The sequence below is a fragment of the Sturnus vulgaris genome, chromosome 3 (assembly GCF_052056855.1).
Source record: "Sturnus vulgaris isolate bStuVul1 chromosome 3, bStuVul1.hap1, whole genome shotgun sequence".
NCBI classification, from domain to species: domain Eukaryota; kingdom Metazoa; phylum Chordata; class Aves; order Passeriformes; family Sturnidae; genus Sturnus; species Sturnus vulgaris.
The window spans coordinates 17,651,857-17,676,911 of record NC_142245.1 but is presented as its reverse complement, the minus strand read 5'-3'; the positions used below and the strand labels follow the sequence as shown (position 1 = coordinate 17,676,911).

Genomic DNA, 25,055 nt, shown 5'->3' with positions numbered 1-25,055 from the left:
AAACAGCACCCGAAAGTGCAAATGGGGGAAAGAAAAAAAATCAAACGAATTATAAACATTCTAATTTAACATGCACAGCTAAGACATTACTTTCAAACATCATTGTGGACAAGTTAATTAGAATCTTAGACTATCCTGAGCTGGAAGGGACCTACTAGGATCATCAAAGTCCAGCTCCTGGCCCTCCACAGGACAGCCTCAAGAATCAAATAATGTCCCTGAGAATAAATTTCCACTAGATTATCTGAAAGATTTTGCTTAGAGCTCCAGTCTGTTTCCAGGAAGGTAGCCTATGTGCATTTGAAGCAGTGATTCTTAAGAAGACCATAAATTATAAAAATATTGAAAATGTAATAATCTCAATTTGTTTCTTTAAAATTGTGAAAACACAACCTAAAGGAACTACTCATATTAGTTCCCCTAACATGCTTGCCTTTCCCATTTTCAGAAAAATACACTAAAATACTAAAGAAAAAAATCAGCAAAATTATGGCAGCTCTATGGAAGATGAGGGGCAGGCAGAAATCTTACACCTGTTTCTTTTCCCTCATATTTTCCATAACAATAAAGGTGATGAACAAAGATTTTAACAGCTTGATACAGAATAACATGGGCATCCTCATTGATTCCAAGTGCATAAGAAATCACAAAAGGCATTTCCACAAGATTTTAAATGTGTTGATAGTCAAATTTTCATCTGTTGCTTTGTGACAGGAATAATAAGCTTCTTAAATTATGCTTGCAATCTTTATAGAAGATGAGTAACTTCTATTCAGTGGTGCTCTTACACTCCTTCTGGAACAAGAATGATTGTATTATTTTCTTGTGTTTTACAATTTTAGAAAATGCATTAAGCCTTTGGAACTTCACATATTGATTATTAAGTGACGCATTGTACAGACATCTCCAAAAGCTGAATTTATTGTTTTGAAAGTATATTGAAAAAAAACCCAGCTCTTCAGATTCTCCCAACTGATGTAGGATCTCTGCACTCATTCTTCTGAATTTTTAAAACCTCTGCAACTCAGCTACTGGATATAGAAAAACAATGGAATTTTGGCTCTTAAAACACAGGATTCTGGACCTTCTCCTATGTTTGCAAGAACAACATAATAGCCTTACAACACAGAAACCTTCACCTCCCTGAATAAGCCAACACTTAAATTGTAACCCAGGGTATTAAGCTGTGCAAATGAAGTTAAATACATGTGTAGGAATGACAGTTAAATCCAAAAACTCAATTTTCCATTAAAAAATTCTGTAAAATATCCACGTCCTTATAAAAAATATGGTTTTTTTTAAAGTTTTGAAAGAATACTTTCTAAATATACAAAAGTCATCTAAATCTACCCATGTCTCAAATACTTCTCAAAATACTACTGTAGGACAGCATCATCTTTCCAAGAGAAAGAAAAAGCAGAGATTTCAGAACTGTAAATTCTAGTAACTAACGGAGGCTCAACACAAACATTTAATCCTAAATCACGGATTCATTTCATAGAAGGGAACTTTTCAGACCTCATCTGCTCAGCTAGGGTCAGCTAGAAAAGGCTGATGATGGCTGTCTCCAGCTGGGGTTTGAGTATCTCCCAATAAAGAAGGGTTTTCTTGTTTTATGACGAAACTCTATGTATTTAAGGTTGTGTCCACTGGCTCCTGCCTTCTCCCCAGGTACATCGAGAGAATCCAGCTCCCTTGTCTTGATTCCCTCTATTGGGTGTTTGCACACATTGATGATAATCCCCCTTTCCATCCTACATTTATTTGGGATGAAGAATCCCAGCTCCCTGTACAGGAAGGATGACTCAGTGCCTCAATCATCTTCCTGGCCTCGCAATGGACTCGCAGTAGTTCTATCTCTCTTTTGTCCTGGGGGGCTCAGACCTGTACACAGCACTTCAGGTGCAGCCGGGGCAGGGCTGAGCAGAGAGGAAGGACCTCCCCCGACCTGCTGGCAACCCTCTTCCTTGCAGCCCAGAATACTCCTGGCCTATTTTACTGTGGGAGTGCATTGCTGGCTCATGTGATGCCTCGGTTAAGCTTGTTACCCTCCAGGACCTCGAGTAAAGCTGCTTTCCAATCACCCGGCCCCCAGCATGTACTGGGTTTCTTCTATTCCACCCCAGGTGCAGGGCACTGCCTTTCCCTTTGTTGAAATAAATGAGATTTCACTCTCCAGTTTGTTGAGGTCCATCTCAAGGCAAGCAACAGCCGCTGCACAACCACATCTACTGCTCAATCTACACGGATTTTTTTAAAAGGCCACTTGTGTTACACATGATTTTAATAAAAAGCATATGGAGAACTAGTGATGATACAAACTCCCAGTATTACTGATATTTTGCCCAGCAGGCTGCAAAACTAGCTCCTGTCAGCATACTATCAAAGATGAAGAACAGAACCTGCTCTGCGCTTAGTGAAAACAAGGAAACTGGCAAGAATAAAGCAAATTCTAGCAGGCTGCTCTGGAATATATAATATTTTCCTTGAAATGTTGTTAATGATAAGATCGAAATTACACAAAACATGAGATTATTTTTACTGTCCACATTTACAAAGCAGGAAGCTGGCTGGGAGGTATTTACGCCAATCACTGGATTTATGAATGCAGAGCCCAGTTTCTAAACAAATCTACCAAAATCCATGGATCCCCAGGCATCTGAACTGATAAAAGAAAGGGCAATATAATGGCAAAAAACACTGCAAGTCTGCAAGAGTTGCATGTATAGCACTTTTGTACTGGACAGACTGGGAGGAAAAAATTACTGTGGCTGTATAGTAGATTTTTTAACAATTATTAAAATTGCTCATGACAGAGAACCCAAAACACAGGGCAATAAACCCCAAATAATCGAAAGCCATCAGTGAGTAGTTGTTTACTTCTTCAGGCATAAATATTACTGACACTATATCACAATCAAAACATTTTTGAAGTGGGAAAGATTTCATAGAAAATTGGCCACTTTTCCTCATATTGGTTTCTTTTTGCGAGTCATTCAAAATACTCAAAAATTAAATGACATAAAAGAGACATTTTAATCCACAACTACAGCTTCCAACCCTTATTTAGGAGCATTTAGCATCATTCTTCCATGCTGTAATAATGTTTTATTGTTTTGTGACAGCTTAATGAGCTTAAGTCCTCAAAATAGTAAGTTGTTTCAAAACAGGGCTACTCCCAATTTCTCTCTGTAGAACAGTAATCAGTATGGCTAATCATAAAAAATTAGAATAAAATAGAAAATCTATGTTAGTAAGTGCACTTTTAATTTTATGAATCCAATTAAACTGGAATGACAAATTGTAAGAAAGAATGTGCAGATAGACCAAGGTTTATCAACAAATGCGAAGTGGTTTAGAAAACAAACCTCCCTTTCAGAGGTATTTATAGGAAAACTTTCAAGGTTTCTGACCAGAAAAATGGAAAAAGCACAGATCCTCACATGGTCTGTATGGTCCAGAACACAAAACTAAAAAATAAACTACTTTCCTGTCCCAAACCACAAACAAGACTTTGCATTTCCACACAGATATATATATATATATATATATATATATGTATATAAAAGCAACACTCACTAAATAATTTTCATCCTGGAATGCATAATGTAATGTTGTGATCCACTGGTTATCTCCATTCACTAACACGTCTCTCTCTTCTCGAAAACAGGCTGTCTGAAGGGGAGAAAAATAATTATAGGCTTCAGGTAAAGTAAGTAAAGAAAAACATTTAGCAAGTTGATTGTGTTTTGACATTATATTTTTGGGGAAAAATTCAAAACTGCCTCTCAGTTATAAAGTCATTTAACACACTATCCAAACATGACAAAAACTAAAAAAAAATAGATATGAGAAGAGGCCACCTTCTTCAAATTTAAACAGTTGAACTTTTCTGTACTGTTAAATGAGGCAAAGGGATAAATAAGCTAAATCGTCTAAAATGTCAAAATCTTGATGTATCAATGACAGAATAGCAATGTATGATTAAGAAAATCAGTAATGGCATTAGATAATTGTAACTGTACTAGGAGTCAGAGAGCTGGAATCTGGAGTCTTGTGTTGTTTTATCTCATCATGCTGTTAGCGGAGTTTTACACTTGAGTTTTCACATAAGATTCTTTTCATTTGAAACAGGCTGCCAATAACTCCACGTAGTCATCACTTGATAATCATTAACCACTTTCTCCACACCCCTTGCTCAGGAAAAGCAGGGAGAAGTGAATACTGCTCCTGCCAGATATAAGCTGCTGATCAGACATCCCAAGAGGTTTCCCTTCAAAACACTGGAAAGAAAAACAGGAGGCAGGAGGTGCCTTCATATCAAGTGGAACAGAGGAGGAACAAGAACTGTCAACAAATGTTTTAATTGTGGAACACAGGTTTGTATGAAACAAAAGAAGATAAAATGAGAAGAAAATAATCAAGTGCAAAAATGCAAGGCTTTTAATCCAATGAAGGTCTTGCAACCTGCCCTGAGTAGTGAAGAAAATACCTCAACAGAAACAACTTTGCAGAATAACAGACAAAAATGGCCAAACAGATGAAAAGCCAAAAAGAAACTGTAGCAAAGAAATCCCATAAACATTTGGAAGGGAGTGAGATCTCAAGTGAATAGCACAAGAAAACAAAAGGTTCCAAATAACAAAGCCAACACACAATTTTGTTCAGAAAAAAAAGATCTAAAAGACAGCGCTAAGGAAAGAATAATATTGTATAGGCTTTATTTAGAAGGCAGATGGAGAGCTTGAGAAAAACACAGGCCATGTTTTATTCCAGCACACTCTGCTCTTCACAAAACATCACGGATGTTTCATCATTTTGAACCCTGCTCTCTCTTCCATCTTTCAGACAGCTAAGTTTAAAAGAAATTCAGACTTTGCTTTTTATTTTTTCAGTTTGATTTCCAAATCCAATAGGAAAATAGCAGAACTCTGTCACGGCTTTTGATGGCTGTGAGATTTAGAAAGTGAAGAATGAAAATTGAAATATCATTTGAGATTAAGATATGCACAAGAACACATGCACCAAAAACAGAGCAGCAAGTAACTTCCTCCTCCAAGCAAATGAACCATCACAAGTCCTTTTTCTTGGTGAATACAGTGAGTAAAAACTATGCAGACCGGGAAAAATTAAGACAACATACTTCAATCATTGCACAATGCAGGCGATAAATCAGTGGAATTTAAGAAAATAGCAAGACATACTTAAATATCTTCAAAGGTTATTGAATGAAAAATAGACTTGGGAAGGAGAATGAGCATGGATCATCTTCAGAAGGAAGAAAAACTGTTCCATGCTTCAGCTTGATTTTTTTCCTTCCTTGTTTGTAAACTCTTGTCATATTTCAGAGAGAAATACCTCGCTTTCACGAGGATAAGTAACAGGTAGTTTCTCCACATGTTATGACAAAATTCATAGGATTAGTTACAAGAGAGTTTATATAATTCCACTTGTTTTTGCCATGATTTGACAAAAGACTGTGCATTCCTTGAGCACTCCAGACACCCACCTCTGGGCAGCATGCCTAGAACTGAAGCAACAGCTACTATCACAGTAGATCACAGCTGAGGCAGCAACAGCCAGAGTTGAAGTGGTAAAAAAACCAAAACAACAACAACAAAAAGAGATAGTAGCAGTGGTTATTTTAATTACTATTACATGGCTCAACCAGGCTTTTTTAAAATGAAGCCCTTTTTTGTGCCTTCCATGATTCCAGCATTACATTTCATCTTCCCTAGGCAGTCTCCTTGAACTGTTGGCAGAGGCCTCCAGAGGTCACCTGATCCAACTCTGTCACAGCAAAGCCAACTCAGTGCTGTGGTTGTGTCTCTCTGTGCTGTACGTGGCCTTCAATCAGCAAAGAATGTGACCTGCTCTGCTGTTGGGTGCTCCTGCTCTCACAGCTCAGAGTCTGCACCTGCTGGGGGTGCTGACTGCTTCCATGCTGCACAGTATTTGTCCTGGTCTCTCCCGAGCCCCATCTGGCACCAGCACAGCACGCTCTAAGTAACTCTAATGTAACTCTAAGTGACTGTCAACGCTCAGGGTAACAGGTCTGGGAGTGTAACAGCAAGATGTCACACGCTTTCAGGTATTCCTTGTATCAGTCATGTTCCCTGTTCTACATCCCACCTCAACAGTGGCAAGTATTTGGAAAATTTATGATCTGTATTATACAAAAAAAACCCCATGGACTTTGCAACCTGTATAATTTTATCTTAACAAAGTTTTTGCTTTCAGAGCTTGCAGTCATCAACCTTAATCTGGCATTCTCAAGCCTCTTTTGAGTACATCCTCTCTCTTTTTCCTTTTACAAATGATTCCCACTTCCCACACTGTTGATACAAAGGTATATGAACACGTAGATCCATCTAAATGCTTGTCTTGTGTTTTTGGACTGCACAATTTTCCTGTGTACCTCAGTATTAGAGCCACACGCTGCTAACAGAGCCAAAATGGGTCATCTTCCCCATCAGTAGTAAGAAGAGAATTCATGAATGTCTAAAAATGACAGGTTACAGTTGCTAAAGGTCATGCTTTATAATGCTTTTTCACTCCAGATGGTTCTTTCCACTATATACCCATGGGTTACAAATACATGGAAAAACATAGCTGTAATTCTTTTTAGGCTAACGGTTCAGACTTTGAGAAATTCAGCTGGACCCATGGGAAGAATATTTTTAATACCTTGCATAGAGAAAAAATTTTGAAACCTATTTATAACTGCATGTTAATGAAAAGAAACAATTTTCAAACTCACTTTAAAAGGGTACATTTAAAAATAGAGTGAAGCTTTATTCCTGGTCTTTTCTTTTTCACTGAAATGACATTTGTGTTGGAAATACCTCTTCGTATCAAGACTACTGCCAGATTGCTCAGTATCTGAATAATTTCTGGATAAAAAGGAAACACACTGTGCACATCTAACCACAATCTGCAAGCCATTTATACTTCTAAATGTGATAACATTTTCATTAAAAGAGACAGGATGTGCAGACATCAGAAATTGGCTTTAATTTGTCTGAATACATTTTTTTAAAAGTGTGATGGTTTCCCATTGATCTCACTTCCTACCAAGATGTAATTAAAACATAAATGCGGAAATCAGAATAAACTTGGAAGCAGTTGAACAGCAAGGCAGCCTGAGAGCAGCAAAGTTGAGGTCTCAGATAAAAATTAGATATTTATGTGTATTTTTAGTATGCATAGATGAAGAATTTCAAAGCAAATTAGACAGCTAGATACATGTTCCATCTAAAATTAATACACAAGTATTCAGGTGCAGGTTGCATTTTATAAGCTTCCTTTCAAAGTAATCCAGGGAAAATATATCAAGGACTTTATAAGAGCAGAGTTGCATAATAAAAGTAGGCAGCAAAGGCAAAAGTAAGGCTGGTAAAAGGGCTGCTCCACATTTTTCAGACACAAAATGGACTCCAGCTATAAAGAGGAACTTTTTATCACATATTTTTGCAGATGAACATTTTTAGGAAACATGCACTCTAATTAGTTTGAAACTTTTATCTTTCTGATTTTTCAGTCTACTCATTGGGCCATTACTAAGTTCTAACTAATGATAAACTAACAGGCTTGATGAGCTACAGCTCAGCAATTACCTTCTTATACTCAGTAACTACCTTCCAGCATGCAAAATACTTGCCAAAGACTACATTCCCAACTGGAACAAATGCATTAAAAGATCACTTGTGTAGCTTGTAATTCTTAGGCAATTACAGAAAAGGCCTAATGTCAAGAATATTCAGCCCCACAGAAGTCAAGATTCCAGGCCATTTAAACCCTTCTGATGAATTGCTTTAAGCTTATTTAATATTATTATTTATACTGCCAGTAAATAGTGAAGCACTTCCTCCATCCCTCTAATAAACATGGAAACTTGTGGACAGAGCAATGACAATGCAGCAGAGTAAGAGGGGACACAACCATGGAAAACATTACTGTAATCTTACTTCTGCTCTCTTCAGCATCTCCCACTTATTAAGTATCTTCATGGCAAAAACCTTATCTGCATTTTTCAGTTTTACTACTGCAACCTGGAAAAGAGAAATGAAAGGTAAATAAGTTAAAACAAGAAAATGCATATTGTTTTCATTTTTATGTAACCTTGCAGTTTTGGAGGTTTTCTCCAGAGTGCTCTGGAAGCATTTTTACTATGCATACAATACCACACCATCAAGACAGAAACACCTCAATAATACAGGAAAGTTCCAAGTCTACTGTAAGCTTTCGTTACCCATCAGACTTTCTTTCCCTATGTATAATTTTTTCTACGTGATTGTCAACGAAAACTGGCATTTCTGACCATCCACACTTCCTGCTCCATCACAGCACCATGAAGCTCTTCCTGGCTGTATGCTTTATATTCCTGCACTTCAGTGATACACAATAATTAAATATCAGAGCCCTCAAGAAAAAGTAACAGTGTAGCAAATTCTAAATCAAGTGAAACAATGTGGTTTTGGTTTTAGTCACAAATAAAACTGTGGATTTTGCCATAAAACAACTTCCATTCTCGTTTCTAATAATGCACTAGATTTTCTTCAGAGGGAATGACTTCACATTTTTTCACCTGAAGTTCAACGAGCTCTTTATCATGTCTGTTGTAAGCATCAGGGAAACAATGAAATGCACAATTTCTAGAGAAGAAAAATTTAACTAAACAAGCCTACCCAGCTGCCCCTCTTCCTCTCATAGCTTCTGAAACCTTAGATGCCATAGGCCTCTGTAATAATAAATTAACTAAGTTCACTGACACCATCCTTTCCTGAGAATATTAGTTTTGTTTAGCTATAATATAAGCTAACATAGAATATTTTTAGTAAAGAGGGAGGGAAGAAGTTTACACAAACTTATTTTCACAGTTCAGGCTTCCCTGGGTATGGAAAGCTCAGTGTCTTAATCAAAATGGGTATGAAAGTGCCACAAACTCAAAGCTGCTGATCAGAACTAGACCAGCGCTATCATCCCAACTATAGAAAAGTTCAATAATCGCTACATTTTAACAACCATTCTCCAGCTATCCAGTTCTGCCTCTTTCTTTTCAAAGGAATCTTAAAACTAAAGCAGATAAAAGTTTATTTCTGTTTGCATCTGGTTACAAACCAACATGCTGTCACAAAGATTATCATCATCTTCATCCTGCAGGCCAGTGACAAAAAAAATACGAAGGTTGAATCCTACATTCCTTTCACCTCTTTCATAATCAGTAAACCAGCAATGTGTGAAGACAGTGACAACAGAAAAGAAAATACAGGATCAGACAGTTTGAAGAAAGTGTCATGCAAACCTCTTTCAAACATCTTCAAATGTGTCATCAGCTGCAACAGCTTCACAAAGGAGGCAAAAGCACAGGTTGAAGGATTGCAAGACTCTGATGTCTAAACCAACGTGTATCTCACACTGTAGCTCTTGCCTAGCTATAGATTCAGAGAGCAAGCAGCTGTCACTTCCCATCTGTGCATTATCAGCCCTGCTCTTGACACTGCTGCCTTCTGGGGTTGCAGGGGGAGGGAGTGGTGGGGAGATAAAAAGAGGCGAGAAGACAGAAAGGGACTACATTTATTTGTTTAAACTAGTTTATGGACTGAAATTTTTAAAGGTTACCTCACATAAGGTTCAAGTTCAGATTTAGAATTCGTTAAGAAACTTTCAGATTTGAAAAACAAAAATGGATTATTACTTTAGCCTATGATATAATAATTTTAATTCATAAATAATGTTTGCTTTGCTGTGTATGGTAATCCAAGACCGAGAACTACAATTTTTTTTTTGAGAGGAAGATGAATCCTCTGCAGTGATACATAGCCCAGGGTGTGGATTCGATCTTGATTATTCTTTTGCTTTACCAACTAAATCTTAATTAGGAGCTCTGGTGAGCATCAGTTTCTAATGAGAAATGGCAGGAGGAGAAAGCCTTAACGTTGCACCTAGTCAGTATTCAAACTGTATCCTACAGAACTTGGATGACAGGGACACCCCCGGTGATACAGCCTGCAGTACGAAGCTACAATTAGTTGGGCCCCAAAGACCTTTAAGGGTTTTGGGACTCTTGCAGGGAAAAATTAAAAGGCTGCTGCTCCTAAAGCTGAGTAGCTCCCTGCTGCCCAGCATGGAAAGTAAATTTTTCCCCACCATTAACCATTGGACTACAGGCAGCCAGAGGCATAAGACAATACAAGTATTTCAAGGCCAATTTCAGGATTTTATTTCTTGCCTGTAGCATGCTCAGTGCAAGGCTGTGTTATTCTGCAAAGGATTTGGGTATTGAAAGACACACAGTAAGACTGCTCAGCTGCCTAAATTTCCAGTCTCCTATTCAGCATCCACTTGGACACAACTGCAGGAGCTACAGCACTGCCTTTGGTGAAGATTTGGAACACAGGTCTTCTGTGGCCTGAACAAGGGCTTGGTATCTTCTGCAAATGTGTAACAGCATTGAAGAGTGACTAAAGAAGAAAAATAGACTCATGTTTACCAGCTGTGTTTACAATTAGTCTGAAGCTTTTAGTCTGTGAAAGCCATTAATGTTATTCCATATCAATAACCACCACACACAAAAGATCACAGACATCACCATCATCTTTCTGCAATCACAGCATATTTTTGGGGGTGTCTCAGTGCTTTATGAAAGTAAATTCTAAAATGCTTATTCCAAGACCGTGAAAGTAAAACCGATACTTCAGCAATGAACAGACTGATGTAGTTTCTAATTGCAACAAAAAAAATTCTGAATCATGATTTCAAACCCAGGCAGTGTTTACATATACAGAGTATTTACTACCTACACAAAGGCACAAATACACACAGAGTTTTGTTTTGATCTTTTTCCTTCCCCAGCGAAGCTGTCAAGATTGAAGAAAGAGTAATCATTCCTGTCCTAGTGATCCTGAAGTGTCTTGCCACTGGAACTTCTTAAAATCAGACTTTTTAAAGGTAGGGTTTTTTTAAAAAAAAATTATTTTCCTGTGAGCAACCAAAAAAAAAAAAAAAAAGATTGGTATGTGCTGATGTAAACATCTTGGGTTTAGTCAGATATGAAGTTTTTTTCCCAGTCTTCCAACCATTTTCCATATTTCCCACAAACAGCAGTCTAATTTGGCATGCTGTCAGACACCTTCTGTCCCAAGCTTGGCTATTTGTCTCTATAGTATTTATCTGTGCTTTCCCTTTGCTTAGAAAGCAATAGCCTTATACAGAAAAAAAACAAGAACAGAAGCTATAAAAGTTGAAATAAAGAGAAAAAGAAAAAAGAAGAACAATAAAAGTAGAAAAGAAGATTCACCATTGGTTTTCTTGTCCAGCAAGAACAAGCAGACAAGAAAGAATGTTACTGTTCATAACTGTATGACAAAAATTAGGAGTAACTAGCTCATTCTTAAGCTACAAAATTCATCATCTTCAAAATATCAACAACATAACAACCTAGTATTTGCTAGCATAAGCATGCACAGATTTTTTTTTTTTTCAAAGCTGTAACAGAATCAACTGAAAATTCTGGTATTAGATAGAACTTTCACTAGGCTGCATTTTTATACTGCTGAGGGACACCACTAAGAGCTGTTGCCCAGTTGCTTCACCTTTCCTAGAAGCATTTTTCAGCTCCCAAGTTTAAAGTCTTTTTGTTTTGAGTTAGGTTTTTCAAACCCTGCTGCTCAAAGCCAGCACAAAGAAACACTTGAAGCCCACATTATTAATTTTACCATGATAATCCTGCTCCTCCCCCAAGCAAAACATCTGTGTTTTCTAAAGACAGCACTCTTACACATAATTGTAAATAAGTAAATGTATGCATGCAGAGGGAATGGGCATGTGAATAATCTGACAAAAAGGAAGCCTTCTCAGAAGGCAAAAAAAAGGGTTTGAGAAAAACAAAACTAGGAGCAATGAACTCTTACAGTTATAAGCAGTAACTAGTTTAAACTACTTTTTCTCTGCATTAAACTTGTAAAAACAAAAAGAGAAATATTTCTTGACTATGCAAATTGAAGAAATTGAGTAGCGTAAAATCAAAATAAGAACAAGTCTGAGACTGTGCCAAAGAAAACTTGCACTAACTTTGTAGTCTACAGAATTTCAGAATTATGTTGTTTCAGGAGACAAAAATTACCCCTCCCAGTAACCTAGAGCAACCTTGGTCTCATTTATAGTTTGCTGGAAAGAAAATGCATTCTTTCAGATTTCTTAATCTGTCTCAGGAAATACAAGTATTGTGCAATTTAATATTAATATAGCTTTTTGTAGTTTAAGTAGCAGTAAAATTTGGTGGTCCTTTTTTCAATCTTGCTCAGATATTTACTGGTTATTTTACAGGAAAATTAGCAATTTCACATAGAACTTATTTTCTTAGACAAAATCTGTGTAGAACTTGCCTTTGCTAAACTAGTAAGACATATATCCTTCCAAATATTTATTAAGTCCTACTTTAAGAACATAAAAACCCAAACATCCTCACTGAAAGAACTTCAGTTTTCCCCTTCCTGAAGATTTTGACAATTAATAGAGTCATACTATCTTCCTCAGATAAGGAATTAGAAAGAAACACTGTTCCTAGAAGAGAAGAACTAACCAATTACACAGACTGTCCCCAGAAGAGGACGGGGAAAGTTACATTCTCACTGCTCATGGGATGATTCACCACAAAGAACTTCCTGAGAAAGAACGACAGTTTCTTTGCGGTTTAGCTGCTGTGGAGTTTGATGCTGATTTAGCAGACAAAAATGACTTTTCTTAAAAACACAGCATAAGGTAGGTTTCATGTATGATTCTTCTCACAAGAAGGCACCAACATCAGTGATTTTTCTTATATTTAACACAATCTGTACATGAACTCAGCTGCAACTCCTATGGTAGCACTGACCAAGGCTAATCTTTTTAAGCAGAAGTGTTTACATCGAAATGGAGATTGCAACATTCTCTGTGGCAGAGGTTTAGACTAGAGATAAATTATCCATGTGTAACTTCAGCCACCAGTCTCCTTTATAAAGAAGCTTTACTCCAGATGGAGCGAAACCAAGAGTGATAAAGCAGCTAAATAAATACCACTTTTTTTGTTATTTTTACAGCTGCCCAATGATTATATTTGCACATAGGTATCTGAGTATGTAGTGGCACACACTACAGTAAAAATTCCTCTTCCTTACATACTACCTACAGGAGTCTGCTCATCTATAATCACAGACTAGCAAAGTCTGATTTTTCACTAAAGATGCGAGCATGTAAGTGAACCTGAGAACAGCTCTTCTATGTCACATGCCAGAGCCTCCAGAAATCCTCTCCTATCAAAGGAATTTCCATTTCCAAAGATTTTTTGGATCAAAAAAAATCTTTTTTCTTAGTGTATTTTCGGGAAGTATGGAGTACCTCCTGTAGAAGCTTTACACACTACCCACAGCTGCAGTGTATTTGGCTATGAAAAACTCAAGGCACTGCTGTACATTAGACTGCTCTTCCTACTTTGTACTGCATGAAAAACAAAGCTCATGCACCCAAAAGAATTAAGAAAAATGGGGCAGAAAGCTAACATTTTAAAGTTTCCTTGATCTAGTTATCAACAGACTTGTCTGGCAACTTCAAATTAAGAGTTTAATCAGAAGCAGCAGAAAATTGTATGGTTTGATAGTAGGTGTCTACTGAAAACGGAAATAACATCTGCTGAAGTCCTTAAAAGAAATACAGGAAAAATATTCTAATGTTCATTAAAATAGGAAACTAAATGACAGGAAAAGAGAGATTTCTCTGTGTTGTTGGAATGTCAGTGCCAATATCTGGCTATTTAAGCTGCTGAAAACTACTTTCAGGCTATATAATTATTGGGAAAATTAGCAATTATTAGATCTCTATACCATCAGTTACACACTGGCCTCCACCTCCTGACTGGAAAGAATTAGTCAAGATTGATTTATCCTCAGACAGCTGAAACATGGTCTCTTAATCCATGTGAGCCTGCCTGCTCTCAAAATTCACATGACTTAAAAAGAGCTGTCAAAGAATGTATAAAACAAGATGTACTTGCAGCAAACATTAGGTTGGCCTATAATATCTATTATGGCTAAATAACATAAAAGCCTGTGTATCAGTATATTGTTATTAACTGTTTCTCCTCAGTGCTGCAGGTTTGCAAGAGAATTATCCAAACCCTTCCACGTCCTTCTCATACATACCTCTCCAAAGGCTCCTCGACCAATCACCTTCAGAATCTCAAAATCTTCTTTATGTAGTCGCATCTGTTTCACTTTAGATGTAAAAGGTTTGGCTGAAACAAAGGGAAAAAAAGAATCATTTTTAAAAAACCAAAAAACCCACACAAAAATCAAAAAACAAGGTAACAGTAACACAAAAGAGATGCAATTACAGACCTAAAAACAAGGGATCATTTTGCTTATATACCTGTATATCCTAAAGGAATATAATCAAGTTTAAAGCTAGAAATAATGAAGTAAGAACTAAGTCAAAACTGCTATGAGAAAAAGGTTTATGAAGTAAACCTGCTTTTGCCTTCTTTTAATTAAAAAAAAAAAAAACAGAGTCAAGCTGTCTATATTTTTCCACAGACTTTTGAGTTCAGACATCACTGCATCTGTGCTATACAACTCTAGTTGCAAAAGCAAAATATAATGTTATGAGTTCACTTTGGATGATATTTAGCTATTTGCCCATCAGCCAAGCAATATTCTATTCAAGGAAAAATTAAATTGGTGATGAATGGTAAGTGGAAGGGTAATATTGGCCTACACAATGTATTATGCAATATTTTGAAAACTACTTCTTCAACATAGGGAACACTTAACAGTCAATTCTTGGCTTTTGGAAGGAACAGCAGTTGCACTCAAGACACTATCAACACATTCAGTGAATAAAACAATGTATTTTCAAGTTATCCTCTTTTTTAAATATATTTGAAAGCAGTAAGAAAAATAATGTATTGTATTCCAAAGAGGTAAAACTTCTCAGGAGCACTATTCCTCTCTTTTAGCCCCATTTAGCACTACAATTAACCAGTCCTGGTTCATTAATATGTTCTCTCTGCACGCATACAAAACATCCAAGTTATTGATAACTTTACTTCAAAACACACATAGCACAACCTTTGGTTAAAAAAAAGAAAAAAAAAGAAAACTTGAAGCAATTTAGCAGGAAAAGGAGTTCTTTATAAAATTATTGTTTTAAAGGCATGTTCAATACTTCACACAAATGAAATCCTATTACTAAAACAGATACTTCAGTAAATATGGTTCATATGAGAAGGTTGTATAATCAGGACTGGGATGGGTCTCAGAAACACAAATTCAATTTCTGGCTCAAAGGCAGTCTACCTCAATGATCCCAAACAAGCAACTTGAGATACTTCACCCAGTTTCACATCTATGAAAAGGAGACAGTATTTTTGTAACAGACAAGGCACTAACCATCACATTCCTGAATCACAAAAACCCCAAAAAAGCACATTGTAAAGTCACCATTTTACAAGGCCTATAAAAACCTTATTAGCTTATGCTTTCAGGGTACAGGGGCCCATCTATGTCCATTTCTCCCTCTAGAGAGGCTGATGGAATCAGTGCAGCTTTATTTGCAGGGAAGAGCTGTAACAGGCATTGTATTGCAGAACAGCTTGTTCAGAATAAAATTTCTAAACAGAAATGGGGAACTGTTTTCAAAAACTCTAAAAGCAAATGACCCTAAGTAAGAACCAAGCTAAACAGACCTAGACACATGTAAGAAACCAAATTTGGGTTCTCCTAGAATTCAGCATTTTCTCTTTCTAATGTTACAAAATAATTCTACTAAAACCCTGCAATTCAATTTTGAACTTCAATATTAATCATGCAGCCCTTCAAGGCACTACAGCATCCTTGTCCAAAAGCATACTGACTTCTGTTCAGCAAAGCAATCTTACAAACTGAGCCAAGACACAAGCTACCTATAGTTTTGATACCTAAAAACCCCCAGAAAACGTATTCATCCTAGTCCTTAAAGCCACTTTCTAAACCACATCTGAACAACAATGATGCAAAAATGCAGGGATTTGTTTACAGCACAGCTCTATTAACATTCGTGGTGCAATAAATTACACCCTTTAAAAACCTTAGTGGTTCCAAAGTCTGAATCTGGTCTCTTTTTTCTGAAATTTATCAGACACCAGGAATCAATTCTCTCCCAAGAATTACATCTGTTCCAACTACAAGAACATCAGCTCATGATTAAAAAAACCCAGCATTAGGTCGAAATAATATAGATGCAGCCATATAACACTGAGATTTTCACTGTACTGCTACTTTTGCTTAGCATTTCTAATAACTTTATTCAAAATATTGAATTGCAGAATTAAAATACAGGTTTAATATTACATTTTAAGTACTGCTAAAATGCAATTTAAACAGAAGTGTATTACTCAAGTTCACAGAGATTCCCTAAACTTTCAGTAATCTTTTATTCCTTAAAAGAATGGTCTTGCAGTAGAAAAAGTAGTAAGAAAATGTACTGCCTTACTTGGACAGCCTGAGCTGTGCTACACTAAGTGACTGAATACAAATATTAATACTACTGATGAATATTACTGAACAAATAAAAACAAGCCATTAGAGCCTTTTAACTTGAAAAACAACTGACTGAAAACAAACATGGAGTTCTCAACTTCAACATTTTTTGACCATTATAGGCCTGGCTAGAGTACAAGGCAAAATTTCTTGCTAACAAGCAACAGCATAGCTGTTTAAACCACAAAGCTCTTCCTCACTTTATATTGCAAGGAAAGGCCTGTCATTCTTTAATTATTACATTCTGAAATCTTCCAGGGTTCCCATAGGGACTCCGGAAAAATAAACATCACTATAACTACTTCAGTAAAATAAAGATGACAAAAATAGGTTTGGGGGTAGGTTAAATGATTTGTAGCATCAGCATTAGTGGAAAAGTTTGTAAAACCTCCCTCCTCTGTAACTTTTTTATCACCTCTAGAAGAGATGTAAATGTAGAGCTAAGAAGCTTTTAGAAGAAAGATAGACATCCCACTCCACCCCCTTCAAAAAAAAAAAAAAATTACCCTAGGAATGTGCTCCAAATAGCTTGTTCCAAAAAAGGTCAATTTGCTTTATCATCAACGTTGTTTGTCTGCTGTGCAAACATCTGCTGCTCTTGTGGCAACAGCAATGTTAAGTATAGAAAACTTGGCCTGGCCTGGGGTCTTGGAAGGCTTCTCTTCAGACAGCATTTCATCCATGCAGCTTTCCAGACTAGGAGGTTAACAGGCAGACCTTTTGCAACCAGTTTGGAAGTATCCTACAAGCCTTACAGACAGAGCTAACAGTCAGGCCAGGGAGAGCTTTTCAAAATAGTGTGCTCCAAGGGGTCCCTGAAAAGCAGATTTGCAGGAACACAGCCCTCATTTACACCATTGTCTGCCTAAACAGAATCAGCACAAAGTTAACAGAAAACAACACCCTCTTTTTCTGCAGGAACTGCGGTTTTCTTCATGGTTGATATGAGAGCGACACACCTTTTTTGCAGATTTTGAGAGCAAGAGGCAGAATGGGCATTTCCTTTGGTGCTGCATTTAGCCTACAGAAATACACAGGGGCATAGCTGATTTTTTCCACACACACATATCCCTTTTCAAAGTTGCTAGCCATGTGTGATACAGATTAGGGAGCAGCAGTTTGCTGTGCCAAAGAGAACTCTTCCTCCTCCAAACGAGGGTAAGTGTGGGCAGCCTGGATGCTGCCTCCTCCTGCTGGTTTTCAACTCAGCAAGAACTGGAAATTCATTATATAAAACTTTTCAGTATGTTCTCTATGACCACATGTTGACAAGTCATACACAATGTTCATGGAGACAGCTGCTCTGAAAAATATTCTATGTTATCAATCTCTGTGGAGGAGATGGAGAGATAAGACTTGACCTATAAAATCTATTCTGTGAAAACACTTGGCCACACCACCTGGCCAGTACTTCCAATCTCACCCTGCCTGGGAAAACTGTGCTACCACCCTCTTGGCAAGATTCCTTACATTTATTCAATCAATTACACATGGCAAGGAAAAACAATCTCCCAATTCGCCCTCAGGGCGACCAATGTACTGATGGAGTAAGCTAAGCTGCGTTTTTAAACAAGATGAACCTGCCGTGACTATTCTTTCCATTTATTTACGTTTCCATGGGTCTTTCCCTACATTTCATGCTCTAGCCATTCATTCCATTTATGCCTATAATGCATACAAACAATAACATTCAGGAAAAGGAGAATAGTACCAGTGTTAGAAATTTAGATTTTTTCTGGTTGAAATTTAACCAGAACTCCATCAGAAGTAACATGTCAAACACATAGGAAAACACTCAGGAGGAGTCTAGCTGCCAAGCCAGGCATGCAGAGGAACATATGTTCTACCCCCTGGCCCTGGAAAAGCAGGATTTTATTATAATTACAACAAACATCCAGCAGAAGAGAGGCAAAACAATGGGCTCTGCAGTAGTGACATTGAGCTTCAACAGTCTGTTCATCATATTTACAGTGGGGAAGCAGTTACTAGCATTACTTACAGCCTATTTAATACTAAGGGTGTTATCTTTTAAACTCTTGGAGATAAAAGTCCACACCTTCCAAAGAGCTGATACAGGGATGGCAGTGACATGGTTGATAGCCCAATGCAGTTTAGCATTAGGATTATACCAAATGATATCAAAATAGTAAAACAGCTTTACTGAATACTTTATTAGCAAAGTTAGCCTCATGCTCCTGCCTTGCTCACTCTCCCTCCAGCTCCAAGTTTCTGTCTGCAGGGCTTGGGCAGGGCTAGCCCTGGAATTCAGATTTTCCCAGGCTAGCTTGCTCACAGGCTCCTGCTTCTCCCTCGCCTGCCAGTGCCCCTTCCCCTCCCTAGCACAGCACTGAAGGGAACCAGGGCTGCTGCAGGCATGGGGTGAAACTGAACACAAATGAGATGAAGATCACGTTGACTGTTAAAGAAAGTGAAGCAGGCCTGGAGCAGCAATTGGGAAAGTGTCCCCACAACCAATTTAAACAGAAAACAAAACATAACAGGACAGTGTTCAGGAATTCTTCCTGGTGTCTCGCTGATGCTGTATTTGCTTTTGGATAAACAAGCTGGCTAACTCTGCTAAGACTGTACCCTTGACTGACAGGTTGCAGTAAGATACCCATATCTTACTTCCCAAATTACAAAATACACTTCCTTAGTGATCCAGTCATCCCACAGCAAACCTAGCCTTCTGCCCACTGCACTGTTCAATGTAAAATGCCACGTCAAACCAAAGGTATAGAAATTAAAAACTGCACCCACGAGAACTGTCAACAATGGTGAAAGTTCATTCTGAAAGAAATAGATTGGGAAAGAAAACAATCACCATGGGAAACTAGTCGCTTGCCATTTCAAGACAAAACCCCCTTTGCTTCACTAGCTAAAAGTATTTATTAAAACACATACAGAGCTTCCTCATGTAAATGAGAAAAAACAAATAACCTAGGAGATTGTCATTTAACTGAATACCAGAAGGCTCTCTAATTCTTCCTAGTGCTGTCTTTGGGGGAAAAAAAACCCCAAAACCCAACCACCCCAACAAAAAACCCCACCAGAAACGCAAAGCAGAATAATATATTGACAGCTCTGTTTTTTAAAAGTGCTCTGCAGTTTTGAAATTTCCTGAAAGGAACTTAGTAAGTATTCCTACTTTACAGGCTTGATCCAAACCTAAAGTATTTATTTTCCACTGGCTTCTATCAGCTGTGATTATAAAATGTGTAAATAGCATTTTTGAATGAAGACAGACAATAACCAAAACATTCAAAAAACTCCAGAAAGAGGTGTGAGAAAAAACCACTCCCAAAATAAACAGTATTTATTGAAACAAAGGGGAAGCAATTGACAATCAGCAAGGCAGAGCTGCTTAAAGATTAATTTGAGAGGAGATGGAAATCTCTCCTCTCCACCCACCTAAGTTTGGCAGAACAGCCAAGAAGGCTTTGTTGCAGTTTCTGCCAACGCTCCGGAGGAAATCAGGGTGAAACACTGTAGTCAACAGCGATAGCAGCTGAACCACAGAACATTAGTCAAGACAATGTAAAAAATAAAAACCGCAAATACCCCTCTCAGTTTTAACAGGTAAGATTCAGTTTTCACTCCCTCAAAACATTTTTAACATGTTTTCCCTGATGAACAGTTAAGTGCCAGCATCTCTAAGTACAAGTTAAGAATCTGGCATTTTCCTGGAATGAAAAGCATGTCCACAAATTCCTGTACTATGGTATAGACAGACACAATATTCTGGATCCTACAGTGTTTGCATCAAGGTCAACTAGAGACCATCCAGACATCTTTGGTTACAGCTACCACAAAATATTCTTCAACGGGAACTTTAAAGTCAAGGAGAAAAATAAAATACCTTTCCCAAACATACTAGAGTAGTTCTGGTTTTCCCTTCCCCAGACTCAGACGAAAAATAATCCCTGTATTCATGAAACACCCACTGCAGATCTGGACAACAGTTCCATACCACATCAAGATATAGCCATTATTTTCTTATATTACCATTCTTTCTCGTCCCAAGAATTTCAGTAAACCACCCTATGTTTAAATATTATTATACTTGCAGCAAAGTGAAATATTGAACTTTAATTAATCCTGCTGTGGATTGGAATTCTAAAGCAAGACTTAACTGGCTGTGCTACAAGACTCCTGTTCCACCTATTAAAGGGGGTGGAAACACTCTGGGAGCATATCAAGAGCAGACAGGAAGAAAGTTTTGTGGTATTTAAAAAACTTGAAAGGCCAAAACAAAAAAGAAGGAAGAAGGTGGCCTTACAACTTATAAAGCAGAATGCTTTATAAGGGACTCCATCCCTCACGCTGTCCCAGAGCTGGAAACAAGTCAATTAAAATCACACTTCTTAGAGTTAAGCTTAAACTTGACATTCCCCAATGACTGACAAATAACTCAGTATACTGGTATTTCACTGCCAAAAAATGCTGGACATTTCAGCTGTAAATAAAATCAATCAGACCTGTGTTTAGAATTACTAAGTGAAATCAAAATAAATCAGGCATCAAAAATGAATACTTTAAGGAGAATTCTTAGTTCTTTAAAGCATTACTTTTATTATGCAAAGCAGATATAACACCTTCTAGTCTGACTAGACTCTGGAAAAAGAGCTGTTTGTGGAACAGTGTGTTGATGAGCTTCAGAGAAAAAAACCCAAACAGTGCGCAATAATCCGAGCATGCAACCACACTTCAATGAGGGAGGGGGGAAAAAAGAAAAGGGGAGAAAGAATGTATCAATTAACAGCTACTGTTATAACCACAACTAAGGCCTGTACTCTCTCAAAGCAGTTGTGCAGGTATCAATATTTCATTGTTTCCTTTCTTCTGCATTTGTTTTTACAGCCCTCATTAAAGAATTGTTCAATAAGCATTTGATTTATAATTCAAATAATCCTCTCAATTTTTAAAACATAGAAATGCACCCTCTCTAGAACTCCTGGTGCATGTTATACTAACATAGAAATGTTTTGCCAGAAGAAAGCCAGCAACTTTAGTCCACTGAGTTCCCTGCTCAGCTTCCCAGGTATTTCAGCACTGCAGAAGTCTCAATTTCTGAAGCTACAGCATGAAGGATTTAAGGGATACTGCCTTACACTCTATTCTCTTGCCTCCCTTTCACCTCAGAATTTTAATGAAAATATCTATATAAAGCAAATATACTGAGGTCAGATATTTGATTTTTTTTGCTGATACTGAGTCTCATTACGTCTTACATGAGCAACTAGCATCACAAATTTTTGCTTTTGAGGAGGAAAAAAATCTGTAAAAGCTCTGTAAAACTTAAAGCACTTTTAATCTTTTTTAATTAGTTAAATGATACGCTCTAATCCTTGTGAGAAGGGGAATGAGCAGACTCTCTACAAACTTTCCCTCTCTAAAATGACTCATTTGTGTAGCCATACATTCTTAGCCAACACTTAGAACTTGTCAAAATGCACACCTGTCAAGTCCCACGCAGCACACAAATCATTTGAGTGCTGTCTCTCACTCCTCCACTATGGTGCTTTTCCCCCTAAATTCTCTGCACATCCCTACACACAGCTCCCACCAAGCTGCAAGGGCCTCAGCAGAAGGACAGTAATGCAGCCAAACCCAAAACAGCAGGCAAATTCCTCTTCAGGACGTCACTGGCAGTATGAACATATGTACCAATGTACCTTGTTTCCTCTTTAAGAGCATGGCATAAACCTGCTCATAAAGCACTTCATATACTGCAGGTTTCACTGACACTTGTTTGTATTTGCATTGCAAAACAGCTCAAAAGCCCCAAGTGGAGCTAGAGAACTTGTGCAAATGCACACAATTACACTTCTATTTTGGCCCTTATCAACAATATTTGAAATGAAAATGTTACATGAAGTCCTGCATTCAAGACATTAAACTGAATTTCAAATATTAAAATAAAGTTAAAATTCAGAAAAGCAAAACCAACTTCAATATAATGCATGTCAAATGGAAATATTAAAAACTATACCGAGTAGGAACTTGGTGGTGTGTAGATTAAAATAAGATTCATCTCCACAACTGCTTTTTATTGAAATTTTAAGCTCCCAGTCACAAAAGAAGAATAAACACTTTCCTTATGTCCACAGAAATTGTTCCACCTGGACAGCTTAAGCTCCTCTTCCACGCATGCCTCATGCCATTTTAAATGCCATCACCCTGTACTATCTGTACTATAAGCACTGCAAGCTACTCATTTGCTCAACTCCTTGTATTTCAAGCTGGGTAATCCAATTGAACAGATACATTATTGTCTGGTTCTTTTGCACTGACACAAAGAAAAAACTAATGTATTTCAAAATTAAGTCATGTTTCATGAATCGTTCTTAGTTTTGTGACATTTCAGGGAGTTATGTCGTCAACAGCAGCCCTTTCCTAAAGAAACCACACTCCTTAAAGCTCTCCAAAGATCTTGGGACTTCAGCACTCTTCCAGAGTTACCTTAAAACTAATGCAATTAAAATAAAAAATAATTAATCATTTGAAAGTTCAGTACCATTAGGATGTAAATTGCCTGTAATAAACTTGATTTGGCCCACTTGAGAATAAAGGCTGTATCATAAAGCTGAAGTACCTAACTGTGCACCACATCCGGCACTCTGTTTCTCAATCAGGAAGAAAGCAGCATGATTGTGGTTAAGTGATCACTGTAAAATAATGCTGATTAAGATATTTTTATTTTGACCGCACTTCACCTCATGGCAATTTTAATAATTTTATCTTCAATGCAGCTGAATCACTAAAACCTGTTACTAGTGCAAAGAAGAAAAATACATTCCCAAATAGCTGTTACCAAGCTATAGTAAGCATTTTCTGTAAGCAAGAAGTTCCTACATAAATCACATTTGTCTGTGAGCACACATGCAGGTGTCAAGAGATTGCTTTGATCCACACCTTCTCTGTATCACCAAGGTTGCAGTAAAGAATAATTCTGGAACCCACAGGATGGATTTAATTATTTATGAAACCAAAGAGAAACCTGTGTTTTATTTTTAGTAGGTATCTTGGTTTTAGGCATCCTTAATGCTTATATTACCTACACATAAAATATTTTCAAACAACAATATGCCTTTCAAGGCATATTGTTTCAAATTTTCCCTTTAAAATTTCTAATAAATCAAGTGAAGGGATTCACTAAATAGTGCACCTCAACTGACTTTTGTGCTACTGAGCACGTCACTTATTTCAGTATCCCTGTCAATGACAAGTCAGAAATAAGAGAGACCTTAAATCCATGAACTCTTACATGCACATATTTGCAAGGCTGAGCCTGAATGAAGAGTCAACTTTGAGAAGTTTTATAAGATGATACAATTATATGGTTTTATTTATCAACTTAAGATCAAAAGAGGAGGCCACAACTGAAATTAACAATCTTTCTGTAAAAGATTGATTGGTTCAGTTTCAAACTACAAACTAACCAAAAAGAATAATTAGGCTCAATACAAATTGTTCTTCCTCTTCAAATTCTAGACATACTTTCGAAATTTTGTAAACTTTTTTCCCTAAATACAGACAGGAAAGATATTCTTATATGAATCTGATATACTGGAGGAGAAATGTTTTGCAAGCTGTGATCCTAAACACATAAAATATCCACTGAGTTCTGAAAATTCTTTGAATGCTTTTACCCAAGTTTTATCTCAAAAGTCTTGTTTACTAGAAACTTAAAAGGAAAAGTCATGGCAAGACATAGCACACACAAACAAGTTTAAGATAAGAAATGGGATAATATGGAAGCTGGATACATTTTCAGAAGAGTACAGAAAACAAATTCTTTACTTTCTAAAAAACAGCAGCACTTTTAAGGTGAGAATCATTTAGTTACCTCAATAAATCAACCCCACTTCAGAACAAGGTAACATTCAAAAATTTTAGTTAGTGCTTATAATTTTTAAAAATTCTCATTTTGAATACTTCATAAAAATACTCAAATGGAAACTGCATTCTAATAAAAATAGATTTTTGGGAATAAGACATTTTGCAAATATAAATCATAATTAAGTCATAAGTAAAATGAATGCTAGAAATTCATTACTATTCACTCTGAAATTAGTTTATAGAAGGTTTGGTCTATGAAAAAAGAACTTGCAGGGATGTGAATTCACAGCTCACATTTTTACAAATGTCTTGTTCCACAGACCACAAAGGAGCAAGTTAAGAAGTAGTTCACAGTAAAATGTAAGCAAACAAATGCTTATTTTTGGTTATGATAAGTTATGTTCCACATGATATGATAAAACCCATTTTGTTAATTATTTCATCATCTTTCTCTGCTCAGCAAGAGTCCTCAGTTCAAACACAGCTTCTTCCTCTAGACTTGAACAGCACATTAAAGTACTGAAAGTTTAACAACAATGTGGAAGATGGTCAAAACTTTCTCCAAATTCTGTGAATTTTTAATACTTTTCCATATGAAAACAGTACTTTTACACCCTTTTTGGCAATTGGTCTAGTCCCAGGTCAAAGCTAGATTACTTGCAT

The 25,055-nt window shown here is 37.0% G+C and overlaps 1 protein-coding gene across 9 annotated transcripts in view; it reads right to left on the bottom strand.

Annotated features, from left to right (window-relative positions):
• CDC42BPA (CDC42 binding protein kinase alpha) overlaps nucleotides 1-25,055 on the bottom strand; it is a 180,973-nt gene that overhangs the window by 109,259 nt on the left and 46,659 nt on the right. For all 9 annotated transcript variants that reach the window (XM_088161092.1, XM_088161084.1, XM_088161085.1 and 6 more), the window contains exons 3-5: nucleotides 14,178-14,269; nucleotides 7,968-8,051; nucleotides 3,580-3,675 (exon numbers count right to left, since the gene is read on the bottom strand). In XM_088161092.1, the coding sequence (XP_088017218.1) occupies nucleotides 3,580-3,675; nucleotides 7,968-8,051; nucleotides 14,178-14,269 (272 nt within the window). The remainder of the gene's footprint in view (nucleotides 1-3,579; nucleotides 3,676-7,967; nucleotides 8,052-14,177; nucleotides 14,270-25,055) is intronic.